The sequence below is a fragment of the Chroicocephalus ridibundus genome, chromosome 2 (genome assembly GCF_963924245.1).
Source record: "Chroicocephalus ridibundus chromosome 2, bChrRid1.1, whole genome shotgun sequence".
Classification (NCBI taxonomy): Eukaryota; Metazoa; Chordata; class Aves; order Charadriiformes; family Laridae; genus Chroicocephalus; species Chroicocephalus ridibundus.
The window spans coordinates 11,576,850-11,598,709 of NC_086285.1; the positions used below are offsets into that span (position 1 = coordinate 11,576,850).

General features: G+C 37.1%; 1 protein-coding gene across 1 annotated transcript in view; it reads right to left on the reverse strand.

Moving 5' to 3' along the window:
• Nucleotides 1–21,860, reverse strand: part of VIPR2 (vasoactive intestinal peptide receptor 2) — a 65,224-nt gene that overhangs the window by 40,660 nt on the left and 2,704 nt on the right. Inside the window, exons 2-4 of the mRNA XM_063324431.1 lie at nucleotides 21,075–21,177; nucleotides 7,481–7,588; nucleotides 3,048–3,145 (exon numbers count right to left, since the gene is read on the reverse strand). Of these exons, the coding sequence (XP_063180501.1) occupies nucleotides 3,048–3,145; nucleotides 7,481–7,588; nucleotides 21,075–21,177 (309 nt within the window). The remainder of the gene's footprint in view (nucleotides 1–3,047; nucleotides 3,146–7,480; nucleotides 7,589–21,074; nucleotides 21,178–21,860) is intronic.

Below are 21,860 nucleotides of genomic sequence, written 5' to 3' on the forward strand. Positions count from 1 at the left end.
GAACATTTTAACTCTAAGTAAAATCAATGCAAACTGTAGAAGCAGACAAGCTCTTTCATACCCTGAACAATATCAGCCAACTTGGCAGAGAAATAGCAGATGACATGCTTATAGTATTTTTAAATAAGCTTTCTCATTTCAGTGCGTTTTCAGCATAAAAATTTGGTACCTATTAATAAATTGCCTGTTGAATATTGCTCACTAATTTCTATCATTTGAACCTTCTCTAGAATACTCAAAACTGCCCAAAATAGACACGTATCTGGAGATATATATATATGTCTGTTTGTATGCATATATATAAAGAAAAAAAAAGTATAGAAATAAGTCCCTTTTGAAGTAAAGATACAAGTCCGTATCTGAAAAGACAATAAAAAAAAGGAATAAATATTTAATTAGATCTCTAATGGAAATTCATTCAGCAGTGAAGAAACAGGCACCAAACTGACACCAGAGACAGTTTCTACCTAATCCTCTAACATCGTCTTCGGAGACAGCATACCGAAGAAAATTTAAAACTTATCATAAAAATATTTTGCCACCTTCCCTAAGATATGATGTCCTTAGTTACTGTAACTTTGAGGGCAAACTCACACATCACCCGCAAAGCATATTGTTGCATGATATTTTTGTGTCCAAAATATTTGGTATCCAAACACTTAGGATTTAATTTTTAGTTCTTTTTGTTGAAATTCCAGGTCAAATAAAAATGAACTATACTGATTTATGTTGAGCAAAGATCTTTTGTTTTGAGGTGGTACCACTGAGCGCTAAGACCCAAATTCAAGAAAACATCTTTCTGTGTAACAGTTAGCTGATGTCTTAAATGCCTCCTGAATTCTCACAACCGAATGATACTTGCATTTTTTATATCATCTCCCATGAAGAGAGGGATTTAAACATATGTTTTGTTGTTTCCCTTTTCAGATTTCATTTGATAATTTTTATCCTTTCTTTAACTACAAAATATATAATATTTGCAAGGGAACAGCTTATCTTCTGACAAGCCAGCACTACTGCATCCACTTTTTGACTTTAAGGTTAGAAAAGAATTACTGTCTTGGCCCACTGAAATAACCAGTTTATGATCTTCAGGCAAAGAATACTGCCTGAGCAATGACTGGTACTTCAGAAAAAAAGACAGGGCCCTCGAGCCACATTGCTTGAAATGCAATCAGTGCTTGCATTTCCCCTTTCCCTCCCTGCAACATCCATTTATTCTGTATATTATGTATATTAGATATGTATGATATTCTATCTTGTGGGAATAGAGAGCAGCATAGGTCTGTTCAACCTTGATGAGATAAAGCTGCGTCCTTGAGAGAGGGCTTGAGAGAACAGAAAAACAAGTAAGAATCAGCAAGAAACAGGACGTGAGAATGAAGCTGTTGCTCCTCGTGAACAGACAGCAGAAACCAATAGGAAGAAGTAGAGAAGCACGTGGCAGTCAACCTTCAACCTATCAGCAGGACACAACTTGCGCATGGAGAGTGTGTATAGCTATAAAACCTGTCAGATTGTTGCAATAAAGGTCTTTGGTCTGTACCCCACCAGAGTCCATGAATCCATGCTCCACACTATCTATCTATTGTACTTTTGTTAATCATTGTACTTTTGTTAATCATTTTTTCAGTACGTACTTCCCACATCTCCCTTCTGATTTTTATCCACACTGGTTTATTATTTGCTCTTTTCCAGGCTTTTGTAAATGTTGCTACGATTTCCTATGTCCAGCTTCAGTAGGTTCATTCCTGCAAGTATAGTCAACTTGCATTTCATTCTTCTCCTTCAAATTACTAATGAATATGTCAAACAAGAACAGCTTTTCTATTATACTGGTTCATCTGCTAATTAAGTACTTCTCACTACTTGAAATGTTATCTTTTACTAATTTGAATCTTTAAGTCTTGACCCATTTTCACTCCACATGACAATGTCTAGTTTGAATGACAGTGTTTCAAAATGGCTGTTCTAGCCATTGTAATGCATGTGTGTCCCCAAGCTGTCAGAAGATACCAATGTTTTAGAATGTGTCTTCAGAAAAGTTGGAAAAACAACATACTCTACCCATTTTCTTTGGAGGTATTTAAAAGATGTGTAGATGTAGTGCTGAGGGACATGGTTCAGTAGCAACTCGTCAGTGCTAGGTTAACAGTTGGTCTCTTCCAACCATAATGTTTCTATGATTCTATTTTCAAATACAGTAATGGCTGGGCTTTTAAATACAGAGCGATGGCAAGAACTGCATGTCTTAGCTAGAATGCCAGCACATCTCTGCAAACCAGACGGAACAGGTCTCCTAGAGCCATTCCACACATACTAAAATCCAGAAAAACCCAACCAGCCAAGTATCTTTATTCATGAGAGGACTTCACCTGTTCATGATAACAAGAGTTTTACTGACACTATGAGCTCATCCTTGTAAACAAAATCTTGCTCTGTTAGCCTCATCAGAAAAACAGATAGAAAACAGATGCAACATGATGGAAATAGTACTTCCCTTAACAAGAAGAACAAGAAATATGATCTGCAAAGTGAGCATATTCTTTTTTCCAGTTATCTTGATAGCTTTTTGAACCACTTCTAACTGCTAATGCAATTTAAAGTCCAATATAAACTTGCGATAATTCCAATGACCTAAATACAGTCTATTTTACTTAAACACATACCGGCAGTCAAGTGGTACATGTATTATTAACAGATTATTACAGTATTAGGATTTGTTATAATAGAAACTACTAGAAATAACACAATGAAAAACATACTGTGCATAAGCCCATTAACACTCCAATATTAGAAATACAGATGTATTACTGCAATTACCAACTGTTGGTAGCCTTGAGTTCCAAAGTTACTGAATTCTACATTTCTGATTTTATCTTACATGACATCTGCAATCCAACCATATGGCAACAATGCTACCAAAAATTACTACAGATTTCCATTAATTCTGATAGAGTAAAATGGGAATTTTTTAGAAACAGAATATGTCTGATAGCTGTATGGAACACCAGCATCTAAATGAAGAGAAAAAGTATTTTTCCTACCTTATGATCATCCTCATAGTCATTATATCCACAAGTACTTAAGATGTCAGGAAAAATATCTGACCATCCATTACTCGTACAATTTTTGCTAATATTTCCTGTAAAGCAAAATTTGAGAATTTAAATAAGAAAGACTGAAAAGTCTCTTCATCAATGAATCTTTAAACAACTTAACTTTATATTCCCCATTAACATGCTGTATTTTCTAGTACTCCTGTTAAAGCAACCTAGACTTTTCCTTTCATGTGCTCTTCATTCATATTACTTTGGCTTTTACTCTTGCTCTGAATTGCCTTTGCACTAAAGAAAAACAAAAGTAATTCCAAGCTGTGATGGCAGGCTTCTGCTTTTCTGTTACATCTGCAAAAGCCCGAAATATTTTGCTGTTTTATCTGAATTACTCTGGAGGGATTCTTTCAGGTCATTCTATAAAGGGTATAATTTGTAGGTAAAGTAATTTGATAGAAAAGTAATTTAAGTGAAAGTTGATCTAACTTTCTATTTAAGATTTTCTGAGAATATAATACCAAATGATCTACTGAAGAGCTATAAAAGCTCTTAGATATTATGGTGATGAATTACTGCTACAGCAAATATTGGTAGAGTTGGTAATGCACTTTAAAGGCCAAATTATGTGATTGGTTGAAGAACAAGGAAATAAATATGCATGCTGAATATCACTCTTTGAACCAATCGCTGAAACAATGTAGTACAAGGAATGTACAGGAGATGTGCGAGTATGGTTGGAAAGGAATTTTGAACACCCATTAATTTCAGAAAGGATTTTTTGGTTGGAACTGAGCAAAGAAGTTGACTCTTCTCCCAGATGAAGTTATGCAGATGACATGGGGGTAACCCATGATTCTACTCCTTAATCTAATTAATATGAACTAATGTTCATGCAATATGGAACTGCTTCAATAGGAGAAAACTGAAGAGTCTGATGTCAGAATAGTCATTAAAATTATTATAACTTACTCTTACAATGTTAAATCATAAGCAACTTCTATAAGCAAGCTTTCTTACAGCAATGTTTATATCCATGGTACTTCAAATCTGTGACAACATATTGCTTTGGTTTGGAGTTGACCACTGGTCTTTAACCAACTTAAAGATGCCTGGTTTTCACCACGCAAGAAGAAATTTATCTGTCACAGATCAACTTTGGCCAAGAATAACCAAACATGTTTATATACACTCCAAACTAAAGCTTTTATGATTTTTATCTTGCTGATTGGTTACTGGAATTTCTTCTTTGTATAAAGTGTTCAGCGGAAAGTTGTAAATACCCTACAAATGGTTGACCAACCAACAACCAAATCTTTCTAGTTTATAACAAGGCTTTGACCTCAAACCACAGTGTCTCCCCAAACAACAGAGCCGCTTCTGCCATTTGGCACAGACATGGCATTTTTTAAAGAAAACGTAACCTATTTATAAACTCTGAAGAGTCATCACTTCAGAGTAGGCTGAGCAGAGGAATGTGTTAACAGAACCACAAAGTACGTCAAAGCCAGCTTTGCAAGAAAAGGACTGGTGTGGTTTAAACTCTGTGTACTCAAGACTCTGAAGTATTTTCTACTGTAAGTACTGTAAGACCTTCTAACTTAAAGACAGTTAGGAAAGACATTGTTTATTTCTAAACCATCATTCCATGCAATTAAATATTTCAGACAGCAACCTCATTTAAAACCTATAACTTGACACATACATTGCAATAAAAAATTCACAGAATAACTTTATGATAGTCATATACTTACATTGTCATGTACAATACAGAGGAAACATTACAGGATAATATGATTGTTTTTACAGTAAAAAGTCTTTTAAGATAAAGTTACTCATGCTCAATAGGGAATTATGATGTATGCTTAAACTAGAACTTTGACCATCACAGAAGAAATTAAGAGCCAGTTCTCCAAAAGTTTTAAAGATGAGAAGACAACTAATTTTTTTAATTCACAATTTAAATTAAGAAATCTTTTAAAGAAATGATGGTATTTAAAAGCCTACTTATGATTTGGAATACTTCCATAAAAAATAAGGTAGTCTAGATCACCTTGTAGTAGAATTTTAATTCCTCTTAAGCCCTGAAAATAATGAAACATACACCTCAGCAATCTGTCTAAATTAAAAGCATTAGATTTCTTGTTTAAAATATTTTTATAATTTCCTGCAATAAGAATCAAGTGAATTTGAAATGTGCTGTCTGTGAATTAAATCACAGAATCATAGAATTGTTGAGGTTGGAAGGGACCTTTAAGATCATCAAGTCCAACCTTTAGCCTACCCTGACAAGAGCCACTTCTAAACCATGTCCCTAAGTGCCCCATCTACCTTTTTTTTAAACACCTCCAGGGATGGTGAATCCACCACCTCCCTGGGCCATCTATTCCAATGTTTAATAACCCTTTCAGTGAAAAAATGTCTCCTAATATCTAATCTAAACCTCCCCTGATGTAACTTGAACCCGTTTCCCCTCGTCCTATCACTTGTCACCAGGGAGAAGAGGTCAGCCCCCATCTCTCTACAACCTCCTTTCAGGTAGTTGTAGAGGGTGATAAGGTCTCCCCTCAGCCTCCTCTTCTCCAGGCTAAACAACCCCAGCTCCCTCAGTCGTTCTTCATAAGGTTTGTCCTGCAGACCCCTCCCCAGCTTTGTAGCCCTTCTCTGGACACGCTCCAACACCTCAATGTCCCTCTTGTAGCGAGGGGCCCAAAACTGAACGCAGTACTCGAGGTGGGGCCTCACCAGTGCCGAGTACAGGGGGATGATCACTTCCCTAGTCCAGCTCACCACACTATTCCTGATACAGGCCAGGATGCTGTTGGCCTTCTTGGCCACCTGGGCACACTGCTGGCTCATAATGTATTCCTGACCATAATCAAATTTCAAAGGTGCTGAGACACTTAGATCTTAACAGAATCAACCATGCAAGATGTTTGCTGTCTTACACCTGAAGGAAGAAATTATAGGAAGACAAGATTTAAAAAATGCTCTTAATTGAACAGGTACCTGTTAGTTCCACAAGCAAGACGTAAACAGGTAGCTATGAAAAAAGCTGTATATGGGAAAATTATAGCAAGCTATAAAAAGGAAGTGATCTTTCAGTCTTGATGATACTATGCCCAAGTGAGATGGAGTTGTAATGCATTGTGAAGGTTTCAGACTTAAATATTTATTGCAGTTGTTTTATAGGAAAATTAAAATGTTATTGTAATATAAGATATAACAGTTGTTAAATATCAAACATTCAAACTCCGGAGAGAGAGTGCATGCTCTAGCTTTTGGCAAACAGACAGAAGCAGTGTGATATAATTAAGATTTTGAATTTTTGATATTTATTAGTTTGTCTTGTCTCATGACAACACCTTAATATCTTTGTTTGAGTCATATGAATACTTTCATAGATTTCACAAGATTTAGTGAAGATTACACATACTTTCCCCTTTATAAACTGTTTAGACTGTCCATGATAAACTAATCAAGATTCACCAGCTCTAGGAATGAAAACCTTTGCTCATCTGTAGATTGTTTAAGTTATCTGTTTTTTACTGGAACAAGACTGGAACAAGAGTTTTTAGAATAAAGGTATTTTAGTCATACCCCAAGTTAGCCTCTGTGTTAAAAGTAATATTGTTAAAAAACCCTCCACAGAGACATCAAAAGCAGAATTAAATCACTGTGATGTTTTGCATCTTTCACCAGCTCTTCATGACAAAGATTTCTCACCCGAGCAACAGCGGTGAGATTTTTCCTGCTGCATTTTGAGATACATATGTGAAATGCTATCTGTGCATCCTCTGTTTTTAAAACCCCGCTAACAAGCCAAAGCACAAAATTAAACCACAGTATGATATATTGACAAGATGGTGCAAAAGACAGTAGACTTAAAACAGTTAAATGTTTCAGCAGTCTGAGACACTGATGAGCTCTTTTCAAGTTCCGTTAAAAAGCAGAATAAAAGGTTTCATAATAACTACCTTAAATTGCAATAGTGATAATACTGAGGTATTATGTATTAATGTTGGCTCATTATTCTCAGGAAGGCAAGAGCTCCCCTCCTAAGCACAGAAGGAATAACCTGCATGTGACCTGCTGGCAACTGTTAAAAATGTTGGTCAGGTTCAGCTGCCTTAATAATTAACATAAATAGGTCAAAAAGAGCAAGCAACGTCTTCAGCCTTGATGAGTGTCACTATATCAGAATATATATTTAGTATCTGACTCAAAGAACACCATATGGATCACAAAGACAATTATTTGGTGTTTTCATGATGTACCAGGAACAGCTCTGTTAAGAATCTATTATTTTAACTCTTTAAAAAGAAAATAAAAACCTTAAACTGCAACACCCCCCCTCCCATTTTTATCATATTATGTTACAAAATACCAAAGAGAAGCCAGCAAAAAGACATCTTAAAATGAAATACCTGGTTTGCCAGAAAGAAGGCTAAATACTTTCGGACAAGGGACAGTGACAGTCTCTCCAATCTTTGCAGGACGCCAACAGGTGATGTTATCCCAAACTCCAACACATCCTGAAACAAAACCAGCAGTAACAGACTTCAAAGCTCAGTCTGGTCCAAATCACCCTTCTGTACTTATCTTATAAAGACTTGGCGGAAGTTTTTGATAAGTAGTTCAAGAAAGATTGGACTCCTCCAAGACAGTTGCAAAGATAGTATTTTATATGAAAATGTTAAGGGAATCATAAAAGTCTGTTAATCAACCAGCTTATTTTTAGGTCAATTAATACATTGTTTGCAAAATGTCTCATTAAAACTATGTAATTTTGACAGGATCATGCTAAGAAAAGCTAAGAAAATATTAAAAAAAGTAAAAGTAGTTCATTCAACTCAGCATCACAAATACAATGGGAGCGCACCATGACTGGACAATTTCTGGAAAAAAGGGCATAGCCTAACAAAATCATCTTTCCTAAATTAAATAACAGAGATTTGAACAAAGAATGCTTCTGTATATTTATTTCAGGAAAGGTGGTCATAAAATGTTCTAGGCATGATTTATAGTAGTACTAGTAACAACTTGTAGACAGTAACTACTAGTTACAGTTTTGCCCATGCTGATGTCTCTATAGATGTGGCTCAAAAGCAGTATCTTGGGAATAGGAATAAATCTTCCTATAGCCTGCCACAGGCACCTGGATCAAGAGTGCTCTATTTGTTTAAAGGTGACTACCTATAATGATGAGTGAAGAGTTATGAAGGTTTCTAAATGTAAAAGCCTTATGAAGAATTACAAGTACAAAGAAGTAAGGAAATGTTACTTATCTCGATTCAAGTTCTCTCCGAGGAAAAAAAGATCATTCGCAAAATTCTGGGCATTTATGTCTTCAAATAAGGCAATGGACAATCGACAATTTAAATTTGTAATTAATACTAAAGAGAGAAACAAAACTTTTATTCTACCAGTATAAGGGACAGTTTGTTCCCTTCAGTAGAGAATATGAAACTTCAAGCAGAAACTACTTGCATCCATGTATAATACTGTTCTACAGAATATTTATAGTATTAGCAATTTACTACGGATTTACTCTGTGCTAGTGACGTCATGCCCAAAATGAAGCCACCTGAGTTAAATGAAGCTGGAAAAGGAACATTAAAAAGTTCTATCTTTGTGTTAAACCATCTTAGTGCAATTAAACTTGAACAGCTTGTGCTGACTTAAAGTCTCTATCATCCTACTTTCAAAGTTTAAATTACTTTCAAAGTACATGTAAACTAGGGATCCCAAGAGCGTGTTACAGAAATGGCTGTTGGATTTGCCCCTGAGGGTATTTCCTAGCTGCAGCTTGAAGGATAGTCAATGGCAGAGCATTCCTATGGGTCTTGCTTTCCTTTGGAAGACAACTAAGTGTGACAGTCAGGAGGGAGCCTCTGCGCTGTACCAAGAATAGGGTTTCAATATGAAAAAAGAAGATGAGAGGAGGATTAAGGGCTAAATTCTGCATTTTGTCACCAATTACATAGAGACATCTTTATACAGTTTCCCAAGGAAATGGTATTCTCCAGAGAAGTCACTTGTGCATGGGGACTGGGTCTTTCTTCACTCCTTTTAGGATTATACAGCTCTAAATGCAGCATCTGTTCTATATTCAGAAACATGATGCCAAAAATAAGGGATTATGAGTGGGAACACTTCACAAAGTTTATCTCTGTGCGTAGATAAAATGTAACGCCTTTCTCTCCACTGCTGTGTGTGCTGTATCAACCTCCAAAGAGGTATGCAACAAATATTTGTTGCATTGTATTATTGTTCATTACCTCACAGACTCACACATACTCACTTCAATGTTTTTTCCATCCAAGTGCCAAAAATCTCCAAAGAGATTTGGAGATTCCAAATATCCAATCTATCACAACCTCTTTGGGCAACCTGCACACACACAACTTCCTCCATGACGAATTTTGTCAGGCGTCTAATCAGGATTTCCCTTGCTGGACGCTGCTTCCATTGCTTCTTGTGTTTTTTGTTTGCATTTTTTTCTGTTCACATCTGAGAAGAGTCTGGCTTCATCTTTATAAGCCCATTAGATAGATGAAGACAGCAACCATATCACTCTTCCCCAAACTGAACAAACCCAGCTTTCAGTCAATTGTTATATGTTGCATATTCTAGTGCCATCTCCTTACTCTCTGATGAGACAATTAATGGCTTTTCTGTACAAAGGAGCCCAAAACTGTACACAGAACTCTGCTGAGATGGAGCCTCAAAAGAGCCAAATAGAGACAGACAATTGCTTCTCTTGATCTACCACTTTGCTAGTGTAGCACAGTATATGGTTAAACCTCATCTCCGTAAGGGTGCGCTGCTGGGTCATGTTTAAATTAATATCTTTCTAAAGCAAACACCCAAAATGAGTCAGAATAATTTCATCCTAAAAAATGTTTATTTCTTTTCAAGACAGTCTGAAGTTGTTAATTCAGTTGCAGAATCTAGAATGTAGGTACCCGTCTTTAATCAATCCCACCCTTATTTGCTTAATACTGTGTGACTAACCTCAGCTTGTCACGTTCTCCAAATACCTAAAGAGGACTGATTGTTTTGGTTCCTTTAGTAACTTTGACTCCTAGACCAACATGCAGCATTCCTTCTTTTAGCCTTACCTTAGGGTAAGGGAGATTTAGTTAGGACTTGGAACTGTGAGAGTGGCATTCTTTTTATTTGTATTCCACAGTTGGCTGAGAAGTTCCTGTTCCCATTGACAATTCACTCTTTTCAGGTTTCTGGTCCTACCCACTTGAATGTTTCTGGCAACTGACTCAGAATGTAATACTCTTTGAACTCCAGCATCATTCCTTTTTTCCTGATGATCATGCAGAGTTTGTCCTCTCTAGTGTATCTGCCCCTATAGCTGGTTCATACATTTCTTTAAGAATTAACTCATGAGTTTTATCTATGCTCTGTTTTACCTGACTACCTCCTACTCCCTCCAGCATTTGTGGTTTTTCTTTTAGCATTAGTAATGATATCTCCGAGGTGATGTTGACTGGGCCATGTAGATATAATTTAAAAGAGATTTACATTTGAGCAAGTCATCTTTGTACCCTTTGAAGCCAATGGAACTTAAACATGCTTAGGCGCTTCCTGAGTTGCAGTACTGGATTAAAATCAAGTCCTACATCTCTACGATGCAACACCAGGGCTTATGCAAAATAAAAGAATATTTACTTCAGCCAATTCAGGTCATGCTTCCTTCCCAATTGATTTTAAGCCAGAAACAACACCAACAACATGACATACAAGAAAGACAAAGAAACTATTTTCTTTATCTGCCAGCACTCAGGACTATAGCGACAAAATGCAACTCTTGGCTTTGATGGATGTAGTGCCTGAGCCAGCATAAACAAGCCCTGGAGTACACAGAATAATTAGCATCTTGTGCGACTTCAGACCTTGTTAGTTCATCCCCATTTCCACTAAAAAGTGAGAGCTGAGATGAGTCATGAAAGTGTTCATGCGCACCCATAAAAGCTGATGACTTTCACAAATTTTCCCTTTTGTTCAGTACACTCTCTGTAAAATGGTGGATTCGCTACAGTTATCCGCAAACAGTTCAGAGGCCTTTAAAAATTTTTGCTACACTGATATTTGGACTGGGCTAAGGTTTTCCTAAAAAGGCAACTGAACAATGTGGGCTTCAGAGCTTCATTAGTACCTTTTCCACAAAAAAACCCACAAAACTCTTATTCAAGCTTCACTTACATGAAATATTATACAGAAAAAAAGAGGTCTAAGTCCTATTCCCACCAAAATCGATCAACACAATTTGCATCAGATCTCAAAGCTAGCTTGCAGGAAGGAAATCAGCATAAAAGTTTTTGACATTCAAAACATTACAAGTCACTAATATTTTCTGGGGAATGTATTTTTTACATCAGTTTTTCCCCAATATGTTAGGACTTTATGGCACAGTATAGAATGATACTTTTTCAGACTCCTTAAATTGAATAGGTGAAATAACACAAAAGATGCATTTCCTACATCTAGACTACATTAAGTTGCATCACCAATCATGAGAACGAAACTTGAGTGGCTGTCATCAGAATTCCAAGAAGAATATTAAGCCTCAGTTTATGTATACATACAAGCTTATTTATTATGGTACAGGAAATCTGAGAAAACTGATGAAATCTCCTAGAGGCATTTATAGTCACTGAATGACTACAGTGTGCTTGTGAAAACTGGTCTAGGGCTCAATGCTGAAATGATGATGTTACTGGTGCACTGCTAGCGTCTATTAGAAGTACAACTGTTAAACAATACGCACTTTTCTGGGCCTTCAACTCACACCTTTGCTTATTTCCCCCTCCTATTGCTACGGATGGCATATCTCTCTTTCTTCTCTTACCAAAACACACCCTTATGCAGTAGTGGCATAAAATTAACAAGTCCATTCTTACTACACTTGCATCAATTTCTCTCTTCCATCCCAATAACATGTTTCTATTGTACAGCATGAGTTTAATCGTGCCCAGTTGAAACTAGCAATTAATTTCCCACTGATCTTGGAAATTCAAGATGTGGCACAACTGGAGACCTTGGTGAGTTTCACAGGTCTTCAAGTAGATATTGCTCTTTACCCACCAGTGTTTCCTTTTACAACAACAATAACATATGCAATATTGTTAGAGGGTGACAGAGCATGATTCACTTCATCCTAAAACACATGAACATAGGCCAGATTAATTGCTTCCAATGTTGCCTGTTTCTCCCCAGTGACTATAGAGCGGCCTACCCTATACATACTTACACTGTTGGAAAATGAAGATATGATAAATACTTTGTTAAATGTGCCTCTTTCTGCAAATAGAATACCTAGCTTGATCAAGCTGCGTGTTCTGCTCCCTACTATCTACTACTCTCTGTCAAGCCATTAACTCATTCAGAGTGTTAGGATTTATGGACTGTCATCCATCATTGCCACATTTCATAAAATCATTATGTATGCTCTTTTTCTCTGGAAGATTTACCTATCTCCTGCATATACAAGCCTGTTTCCTACTATGTCCAAAGGATACTAATCAGTTAGGGTACAAAATATATTTATTTGCAGCTTTAAATAAGGTTTTAAATTTTAGTTATAGTAACAATTCTACCAGTAATTCTATAGAAAGTATCTCACATTTTAAATAAAACTTAAATTGCTCAGATATTTATTTTCATGTCTGCAATTTTATTTATTTATCATATTAAAAAAAAAATTCTAAGTACCCAAAGTGTGTTAATGTACAGTTATATCCTTTTATGTTCATTCACTGATTTAGTCTCTGTTTGCATCCAGCTTCAATAAATTCTCAAACCTTGAATGTTTTTGTCTTTTCACCCTGATATGTACACATATAAAACCAGTCCAGCTCTTGATCTGCCTTAGCTCCCCAACTTTTCCTATGCATCTCTACTACTATACTGTTTACCGCCTTCTTCACCTATTAATAAAGCTAGCAAAGTGAAAAAAAAAAAGGCTCTTCATCCCTCTTTCTGTGGTGTCTAGAACTCCCTTGCACCCTACATATAACAATATCTTTACAGCCTCTTCATTTGCATGATTTATTTCTCTGGTGTATCATTCACAGGACATCCAAAGAAACAATCAATCTTACCAGAAAGCCTTTGCTCAATGACTCGCTCAAAAGTGTGGCCACAGTGTTACTCCTCCACTGCTCTTCCCTCCTGTTCCTCCAGATGCTGTTCCAGATGCTACTCTTAGTTAGTTAGTTTCAATGAGATCACTTACTTTATTTGAATGCTTGGTGCTTAATGCTTGTGATGCATTTGCAAATACTTCATAATGAAAGGAAACGCAACACACTATAAACTATGCTTTGTTTCTCATTTCTTTCAGCTTACACAAGTATTGCCACCACATTCCTCATCCTGCTATCTGAGATCCACATTTTGGGCAACAACTTTGCTTACCTACAGGTGCTTCTTCCTCTATAAAAATGTGTAACACTGAGTTTGCACTGGCAAGTTTTGTTTATATATACATTTTATCCATATATTTACCACTAGGTGGCACTTTGCATTTGGATTTTAAAAATTGCCGATTCAAAGAGAGGTTTAGCATTTTTTAAACTGTCTAGACGTGCATGATAAATGAAACAAAGAAGGAGTACTTTGAAAATCAGCCAGAAAGTTGTCAGCTAGTCCAGGGTTTATTTTTCAAACAGGGAAACATTTTGATTTTTGTACTTAACTTGACAAAGGAGAAGCAATCTCACCTCTTATGGGCAATGTTTTCTAGACTGTAGGTCTGAATGCTGCAGCATGTAATTTAGGCCGCATGTGAATTTATGAACATATACGGACTGAAATTCTTTCTGCATTTTCACACCAGTAATAAGAAAGAAAGGAAAAGGAGGTGCTAGAGAAATAGCAGAGTAGCAAACTGGAGGCAAAGCAAACACACAGCAGAACTGCTTGAAGAGGTAATAGGAGTAAGACAGTAGCAAAAATACTGCTGCTCCAAGCTACTTTGCTAGTGTTATTTGCTGTCTACTTTTGTCAGGGCCGCGAGTGCACTAATAGGCCTTAATGGTCCCTGCCCAGGTCCCCTCTAAGCTCAGGTCTGGGCCTTCACTGATGTTGTGGGTGCAGCTGACTTGGGCTTCACCGCAGCGGTGCCTGCGCCTGCCTCTGCCCGGGCCCCGACCCGCCGCTGCCGCCCTGCCCGGCCATCCCAGGCCTGCAACTGGCCCTGCTTCCCCGTGCTAGGCTGGATCCTGACCCCCGACCTGCAGGCTAATGTCCTCGGCTGTCCCCGTCCCCAGGGAGGTGCCCGATGCCCAGGGCTGTCCCCACTGTCCCCCACCTTTCCTGGCTGGGGTGGGACAGGCCCTGACAGGCCCTGCCTGCCCCGGGGCGCACTGACTGCCGAAGGGTCAAGAAGCAGCTCCAATATCCTTACGTAGCACTAAAGCACTGTTGTGACATGGTACAGAAATACTGAGGAAATGTGAATGTAAACTTTTTTAACTACTGGTCAACAAAAACTACTCATACACAGCAAGTAGAGTTTGGGAAGGCTACAGTATACGTCAGATTCAACTAGTTAAACAGAATGACGAAAACAGTACAGTTTACTCATGTTCACCTTAAATGTCTGCAGTTTATAGATTTGCAAAAGCCAGTCCTATTACCAAGCATGGCAAAAATACTGTTACTGAGATTTCTAGGAGATTACTGGCTTTTTGCTAAATGAAACACTTCAGAAGAAATGTCTCATTTCCTTTCAGAAGAACAGTTTCCCCATTACAGAATCAAAACTCTACAGCTAATTTTATTTTTTAATGTAATTTACAAATTTTAGAGTACTGTAAGGAAATATGGAAGTTGCAGCTAAAACTTTGGAAGAAAAGCCTTCTGAAAAAGAAAACACATTCCCATCCAAATTTTCTACGAAATAAATACTGCTTTCCAATTACTCAAAATGTTCTTTGGATACAACAGCATTTATTTTTGTATGACTGGACAGCACGCTAATCTTACCATAAGAACACCATTTACTATTATGTTGGAAAGATATTCATGGATGTGCAGTCAAAGCTGTAAGAGGTACCTTTATCTTCGTGTTGCCCCAATTTAGACATGCTGTACGTAATTCATAAAATACCATTAAATATCAATCTCTTCTTCATATAAACCCCACCAAAAAATATTAAAAGTCTCTGTAAAGTATTGGGATCACATATTTCTGTTAGTTTGGAGTATGTCCCATGTGCTATTTGTTGTATTAGCTGGAGCTTTTTTAGTGCTTTGGTATTCAAGATTTCTTCCTTGTGGTATTTGAACTTTGGATGTCATGGAGCGTAGAATGCCATGGCCACAGCTGTCTTTATCAGGACCAGGACTCAAGCACAAAACTATGTGGGGCAGTATTTCTTTCAAAATCTTCTGAAAACCACCATAAATTCACTTATGGCTGTGCAGTTTTCTTTTTCAGGGCTCCAAATGCCATCTATTAATGTCTTGTGCTGAATTCCTATTTATGTTTTTTTGGGGGTAGAAATTTCAGACCTTCAAAATTGTAGAATGTATCTGTGGCTACATGTTGCCTCTCTTCTTTCTGAAAAAGTTTGTTATTGTCACTCTTTGTAACCTTTATTATGCGAGATTTTTCAATGAGGCTGATCAGGACATTTTCTTGGTCTTCATCATTTATTTCATGTTTGTTATTTTTCAGTAGGCAGCTCCTTCCATTCAAGGTTCTTTCTCACCTATCGCACAGCCTCCTCAAAAAATGAGCCAGCTCTGCTTCTCTTCTGCCCTCAAATAATTAAGTACAGCTTCCACAAAGCCCAGACATTGTCAACACCATAAGGATGATCAGTTTTATGTGGTGTCATTAATGATGACATTTCAATTAATGTAAGCCAACATAGACAAACATTCAAAGCAGCCCCTTCAGCTCCCCTCATAAAAAAATGTATGAAACAAAAAGTAGCAGCATGCCTGTACTACAGCTAGAAAAGCAGCAGCACAGAGATTAAAGAAAACTAAAGTTGTCCTGCCAAGAGCTACCGGTGCTGCATGAAAGGAAGTTCCATGATCCCACTATTTCATTTAATTCTACCATTAATGCTACCTCAAATAAGCAACACTGCAGTCTGAACTATGGGCCTGTTTTACAGAGAAAATAGCTGCAAAAACAAACAAACAATGATGGAAGACCTTGATGTGATTGGGAGGATTAAGGAAAATGGGAACCTTGAGGAGATTCATTTTCATATAGTAAAAGAAAGGCCTCATCTGGCTTTGTATAAGTCCCCTATTTACTGATGTAGAGGGAGAGTGATCATCAGGTTAGCTTAGTTACACTTACAGTCAGTCCTTCTTTTGCACAATACAGAGATATATATGTGTGCATGTGTGGGTTTAGAATACAAAATAGGCGCCTTTCTTGCTGGAAAACTAGCCTCAACAGCAGAGGTTAGCTGGGTAAACTAACTCTTGGACAACTTGCCACAGGTCCAACATTTGAATCTTCATCCCACTGTTCTGAAGAGCTTTTAGAGAGATCTGTTCTGTTTCATCCACAATATTATAAGCTCAGTGCTGAAATCACTGAGTGAAATTCTACTAGCAGTGTAATTCCAGAGATTAGACTACATTGTGACATTGGTCCCTCTTGCTTTAAATTTATGAATGAAAGTATCATTTTGTTAGTCCTTTCTGTTTTAATTTCCCATTACTAGCTGTATTATAAAGCCTCTCTTTGAGAGGTTTAGGAAATTCTTTCCAAAGCCATTTCTCTTTCCATCTACATCCCTTTCTCAAAGTTAAGATGCCATATCTAAAATTAAAAATGTTGTCTGGCATATGGGTCTCACAAAAACACATTTTGGAAAGCAAGAGCTCAAAAGACCCATTTAACTATACAGCCACTCAGTCCAAAATTAAAAAAAAACAAAACCAGACTTAATTTTTTCATGATAAAATCTTTTTAGAACTTTTTATTGTAGAACCGTGTTATAAAGTCTACTGACTGAGTTTTAATGTTTTCGACCATAAGATTACACATTTCATTTAAAGGTGAATGGAAATGAATCAATTACTTTATAAGGTAAAATTCTAAATACCGAACAAAGACATAAATTTGCAGTTGGCCATTTTTTACATATGTTCAATCACTTTTATTGGGAGCTTTCTGTTTTTTTAAAAAGACAAGCCATGGGTAGTGTGTAAAAGATAAATTAGTGTTTTCCCATATGGACCTCAAAACCTGGAGCTATTATGAATTATTCAGAATAGCATTAATCTGCCCTCCAAAAATGACAGTGCAAAAAAAATTCTCTCTCAGGCTTCCAGCTAAGGTGCATCCATACCTCAGGTGTCAAATTTTAGGATGAAAGACGAAAACAAATGTGGATGGAAGCTAACACAGTCTTCATAAAATAAACATATTTGATTGAGAGCACTACAGAGAGGAAGACACTGCCACGGATCTTTGGAGCGTGACTTTCTTCCCTAAATGGAGTGTAGTGCTCTCCACTAATAGAAGAGTATGGGCTAATGCCTGAAAATCCCCCAAAGAGTGCAAAGCAGGAGGTCCGGATAGCCATCTAACAATTTGATGTTGGCAAATGAGCAGAATTTAGACAAACTGGGTCCTGTGGTTTTAATATATCCTTATCCTTCAAAGGGTATTTACATAGTATTTATACAGTGTTTCCTTGCAAAACACACTATTGTTTTATTAAGCCATGAAGTAAGCAAGTCCTTAGATTTCCAAGTCAATGATTTTAGGTACACTACAAAAATTACTCAGTGAAATTCTTTAGCCCATGTTATGAGGCAGTTCAGGTAAGATGTATATAGCATCATTTTATTATGTAAAAAAAACCCCAAACCACAGTTGCCTTTAAATCTTTCCTTTACATCTCCCTAAATGGGAGATGAGAAGTATTTAGGGACATGGTTTAGTGGGTGGGTTTGGCAGTGTTGGGTTAATGGTTGTATTCGATGATTTTAAAGGCCCCTTCTAACCTAGATGATTCTATGATTAGATAAGGTATTCCATACATAATTGCCATCTAGGTCAAAGGAGAAACTGCCTGTCCCATACAATTTGGATCCTCCAAAATTCAGTAGCTGTGCATACGAGTCAAATTACGGAGCGTGTTACATAGCGGTGTGAAGGCTTCTCAGGTCCCCAAGAATTTAATGAAAACATTCCCACTGCTTTTGAAAATTGAGGCCCAAGCCTCCAGTAGAAAATCTCAGAGAACCTTTATTTCCAAATTCTAGACAGGACCTTCACTAGATTTTATTATAGCTTTTGGGAGGCAGGTAGCACATATTAAAGTTAGAAAAGCGTGAATAAGCGCTGTATAACCGTCCTTTCCGTTCAAGAAGTGAAATAGGTTTTGTGAATTTATTGTAATGAATTATGTTTCAAGTGTACTACAAGTTTTAGGTGTGGAGCTAGGACTTGGTCTAGTTCCAGCTTGCCAATTTTCATTAGTAATTCTTCTTTATTAGCAGTCAGAGTACCACTGTGACAATCCGCAAGTCTCCGTTCAAAATACTCCTTACATCTTTGTATGAATACAGAGAGTTTGTTAGGAAAATAAGGATGCATAGAGAACAGATATTTTTTGAAATGCAAATACATATATTTAACGGAGGCTCTTCTGAACAGGTTCTTGGTAAAAGTATCTATAACATGAAACATAGGATAAATTCTGCTATAACATTAAACACACAGTTTTTAAGGGTTCATTACCATAGGGTCTTTATTCCAGTCTCCTACAAAACGGAATATTCCCTTAGTTTCAGCCAGGCATTCAGCTGAATTTATAAATCCTTCCACTGCTGTTTTATCACTACCTGCAGGGTTGAATCAACATACTGTCTCCTTCCAAGACGTGAAGTTCTTCCACAGCATTCAGGAGACATCCCTCTTCCAGTGAAAAGGGGCTGTGAGGAAATACTGACAAAAAACTTCTTTCTTCCCCTAGGGAACTGAAAATAAAACTGGTGTGCATCACAAGGATACCCTTGGAGCATCCCAGCATCTGGATCACAGAAGTGGATCTTGAAGAAAGCTTGACTTTCAAAGCTGTATAATAGCTAATAGTGAATTTATTAATTCAAGATTTAATTCATTAAGCTGGGCTAGTAATTATTTCTCCATCTGGCTTATCACTAGTATTATTTATGTAACAGCCATCTCTCTTCACCACTCATATAAATAAAAAAATCTAAATGTAGATTAATCATTCCAGTAAGACTTTGCTTGGAGAGATATCCATGTAAATTATTCACTGTTATTATAGTTTTTCTAATTACTGATCTGGATTAATCAAAAGGAGAAATTATAGTAAAATACAAACTGTTGATGAACCTTTTAATTATTTTGTTGTATACAAATTTATATTAGAGTAGCACTGAGGGAGTTACACATTTAAATCAAGAAGAGAGGTGGAGAAAGCATCATGAGCTGGGACTCAACGTTTGTGCTCAAAGGGCACTGCAGATGGCAGGTCCCTGAGGTACCATAATCATCTACAGAGCGCATTCAAAGCAGACTGAGTATGAAAAAACAAATACACTGTGTATCACCTAGTTCAGACAAAGGAAAACAACTGCACTGCAAGAGCTGTAATATTCCAAGGGGTATATTTGATGAGATGAGATGATGCATACCTAGATGAGATGATACATACCTAGACTACCATATCAAAAGGCAGGACACCACTGACGCTTAGGGCTTTGTAGAACTAATTTGAAATTAAATACTTCCAGCCACTTAAAGATCATTTGACAACAGAAGTTTAATGATTAGTTTTAGATGTGATATGACTTTGTAAAAATCAAAATTGTGTTTTGAACTGAAAAACGTTCCATTGCCTTTAGATCTAAAATTTCTTTCCCTTTTTTCTAAGTCTCAATGAAAGCCCATCCTTCCCTTCAACACTTACATGTTACCAGAGGAGTGCTGGGCAGGTAACATATGCAAAAAAAGCACTACAAGAAGCACTTTTACCTTCTCACCAGTAGGTGAGTTGAGACCACTTTCTGCTCACAAGTGTTGGCATATGGTTTACAAAAGGTACTAATCAGAAAACATTCATACCTTTGTCATTAAAAAAATAAAATTAATAAATACACACTTCCAACTTTCCTAAAAAGCCAAAACCTTTTAACCAAGTTCTGCCCTAGCTACTTTAATGTTACAGATTTGCTTTTCTTTTGGCTGTGTGGATTTATCTGTTGCCTTCATATTTTGCTTGCTGAACAAATGGCTTTATCAACAGCTCCAACTTACAAGAAAAATGTCATTTTGTCATTTTGTCTTAATCGTATTCATAATTTTCACTCAGGTGAAAATGTAGCAAGGAAATATAGTAAAAAATAAAATAAAGAAATAATAAACTACATCTGCTCTTCCTTCTTTCTTCTATTAAATTACAATTGTCCATATCTCTATATTTATCTTTCTATGTAGAGAGAAAATAAAAACAATAAAGTACCAGAGAGAATCTGTTTTTTGAATCTAACACTACTGTCCAGTTTTTCCTTTGCATGACTCTGGTACTCTGGGGGTGAATCTGGTCTTCCAAAACAGAAGATCTGGAACATCTTCTGCCTGGGAAACCCAGAGATCATTCCTGCCACTAGTTCTTTACTTTCAGCCATAGCTAGAGAGAGGTGCATGAATCCAAGGCTTTGAACTTCTCCTCAGACTTGTTCTTTCTGCTGGTCCTGTCATCGCCAGCCTGCAGCTTCTTTGACAGTCAGAAAATACTCGAGGCAACAGCTTGAAACACGAGAATGCATTTGCTCCCATCTAATGTCCCACCCAATGCCTGGCACACCTCTCACAATTCGCTTGCTGCAGCTGTACCTTTAATACAAAATCGGCATAAATTCTAAAATACCTGAAGATGTTAAGCACAGTAGAAATAGGGCAACTGCAACCACAACAGCAAAGAAGGTAAAGGGAGAAAAATCTTGAGTACTCCAGTTGTCTCTAGGTTACAGCTTATCTTTTCTTACCTTTGTAGTCCACTGGCTTCACATTCTTTAGAAGTTCCATGCACCTTGTTTCCTCCTTGTGAATCTCCAGCTGAAATCTGCATTCTGGAAGCACACCATTCACCTGTGTTGAATTAAAAAACAGGACAGGGTCTTGAAACACAAATTAAAAGGCTTTATGAAGGATGCAACTACCAATAATGAAATCCACAACTTTAACTGGCACGGGTTTTGCCCAAGTATGCAGTAGGCGCTTTACAGACACAGACATTGCCCATTTTAGCTTCCCACACGTTGACTTTACAAAACAAAATGTTAAAATAATCCACTAGAGCATTCATTGGCTCCTTCTTGTAGCATTTCAAGGCCAATTGTCATCTACAAGAAAATATTTAACTTTCTAGTGCATTCACCAATATTGTTTCATGAGACTTTTTCCTCCAGAAAAACTGTGTTAAACTGAAGCAGGAAAGCAAACACATTTGCTTTTTTTGCCTTCGTAGTAGGTCAGGAAGCTGAAAGTTTAATACGAATCACAGAACATGAAAACCAATCAAAGTGCATTCTCTTTGACATGGTAAATTTTGCTTTTCTTCCCTTTTCCACCATGTATATTTTACCTCCTGGAGGCCCCAGAGCATGATTATTTGATGCAAGCGTTACATAGGAAGAAAAACCCACTTCTTTAAAAAGTAAAGCACTGTTGCCTTTACCCATTTATAGCCCTGCCCCCAATTCCTTGGTTTTCAGGAACGGTTATTTATGTCCATGGGAAGAGACAAGGAGTTAGCAGAACTGGGGAGAGAG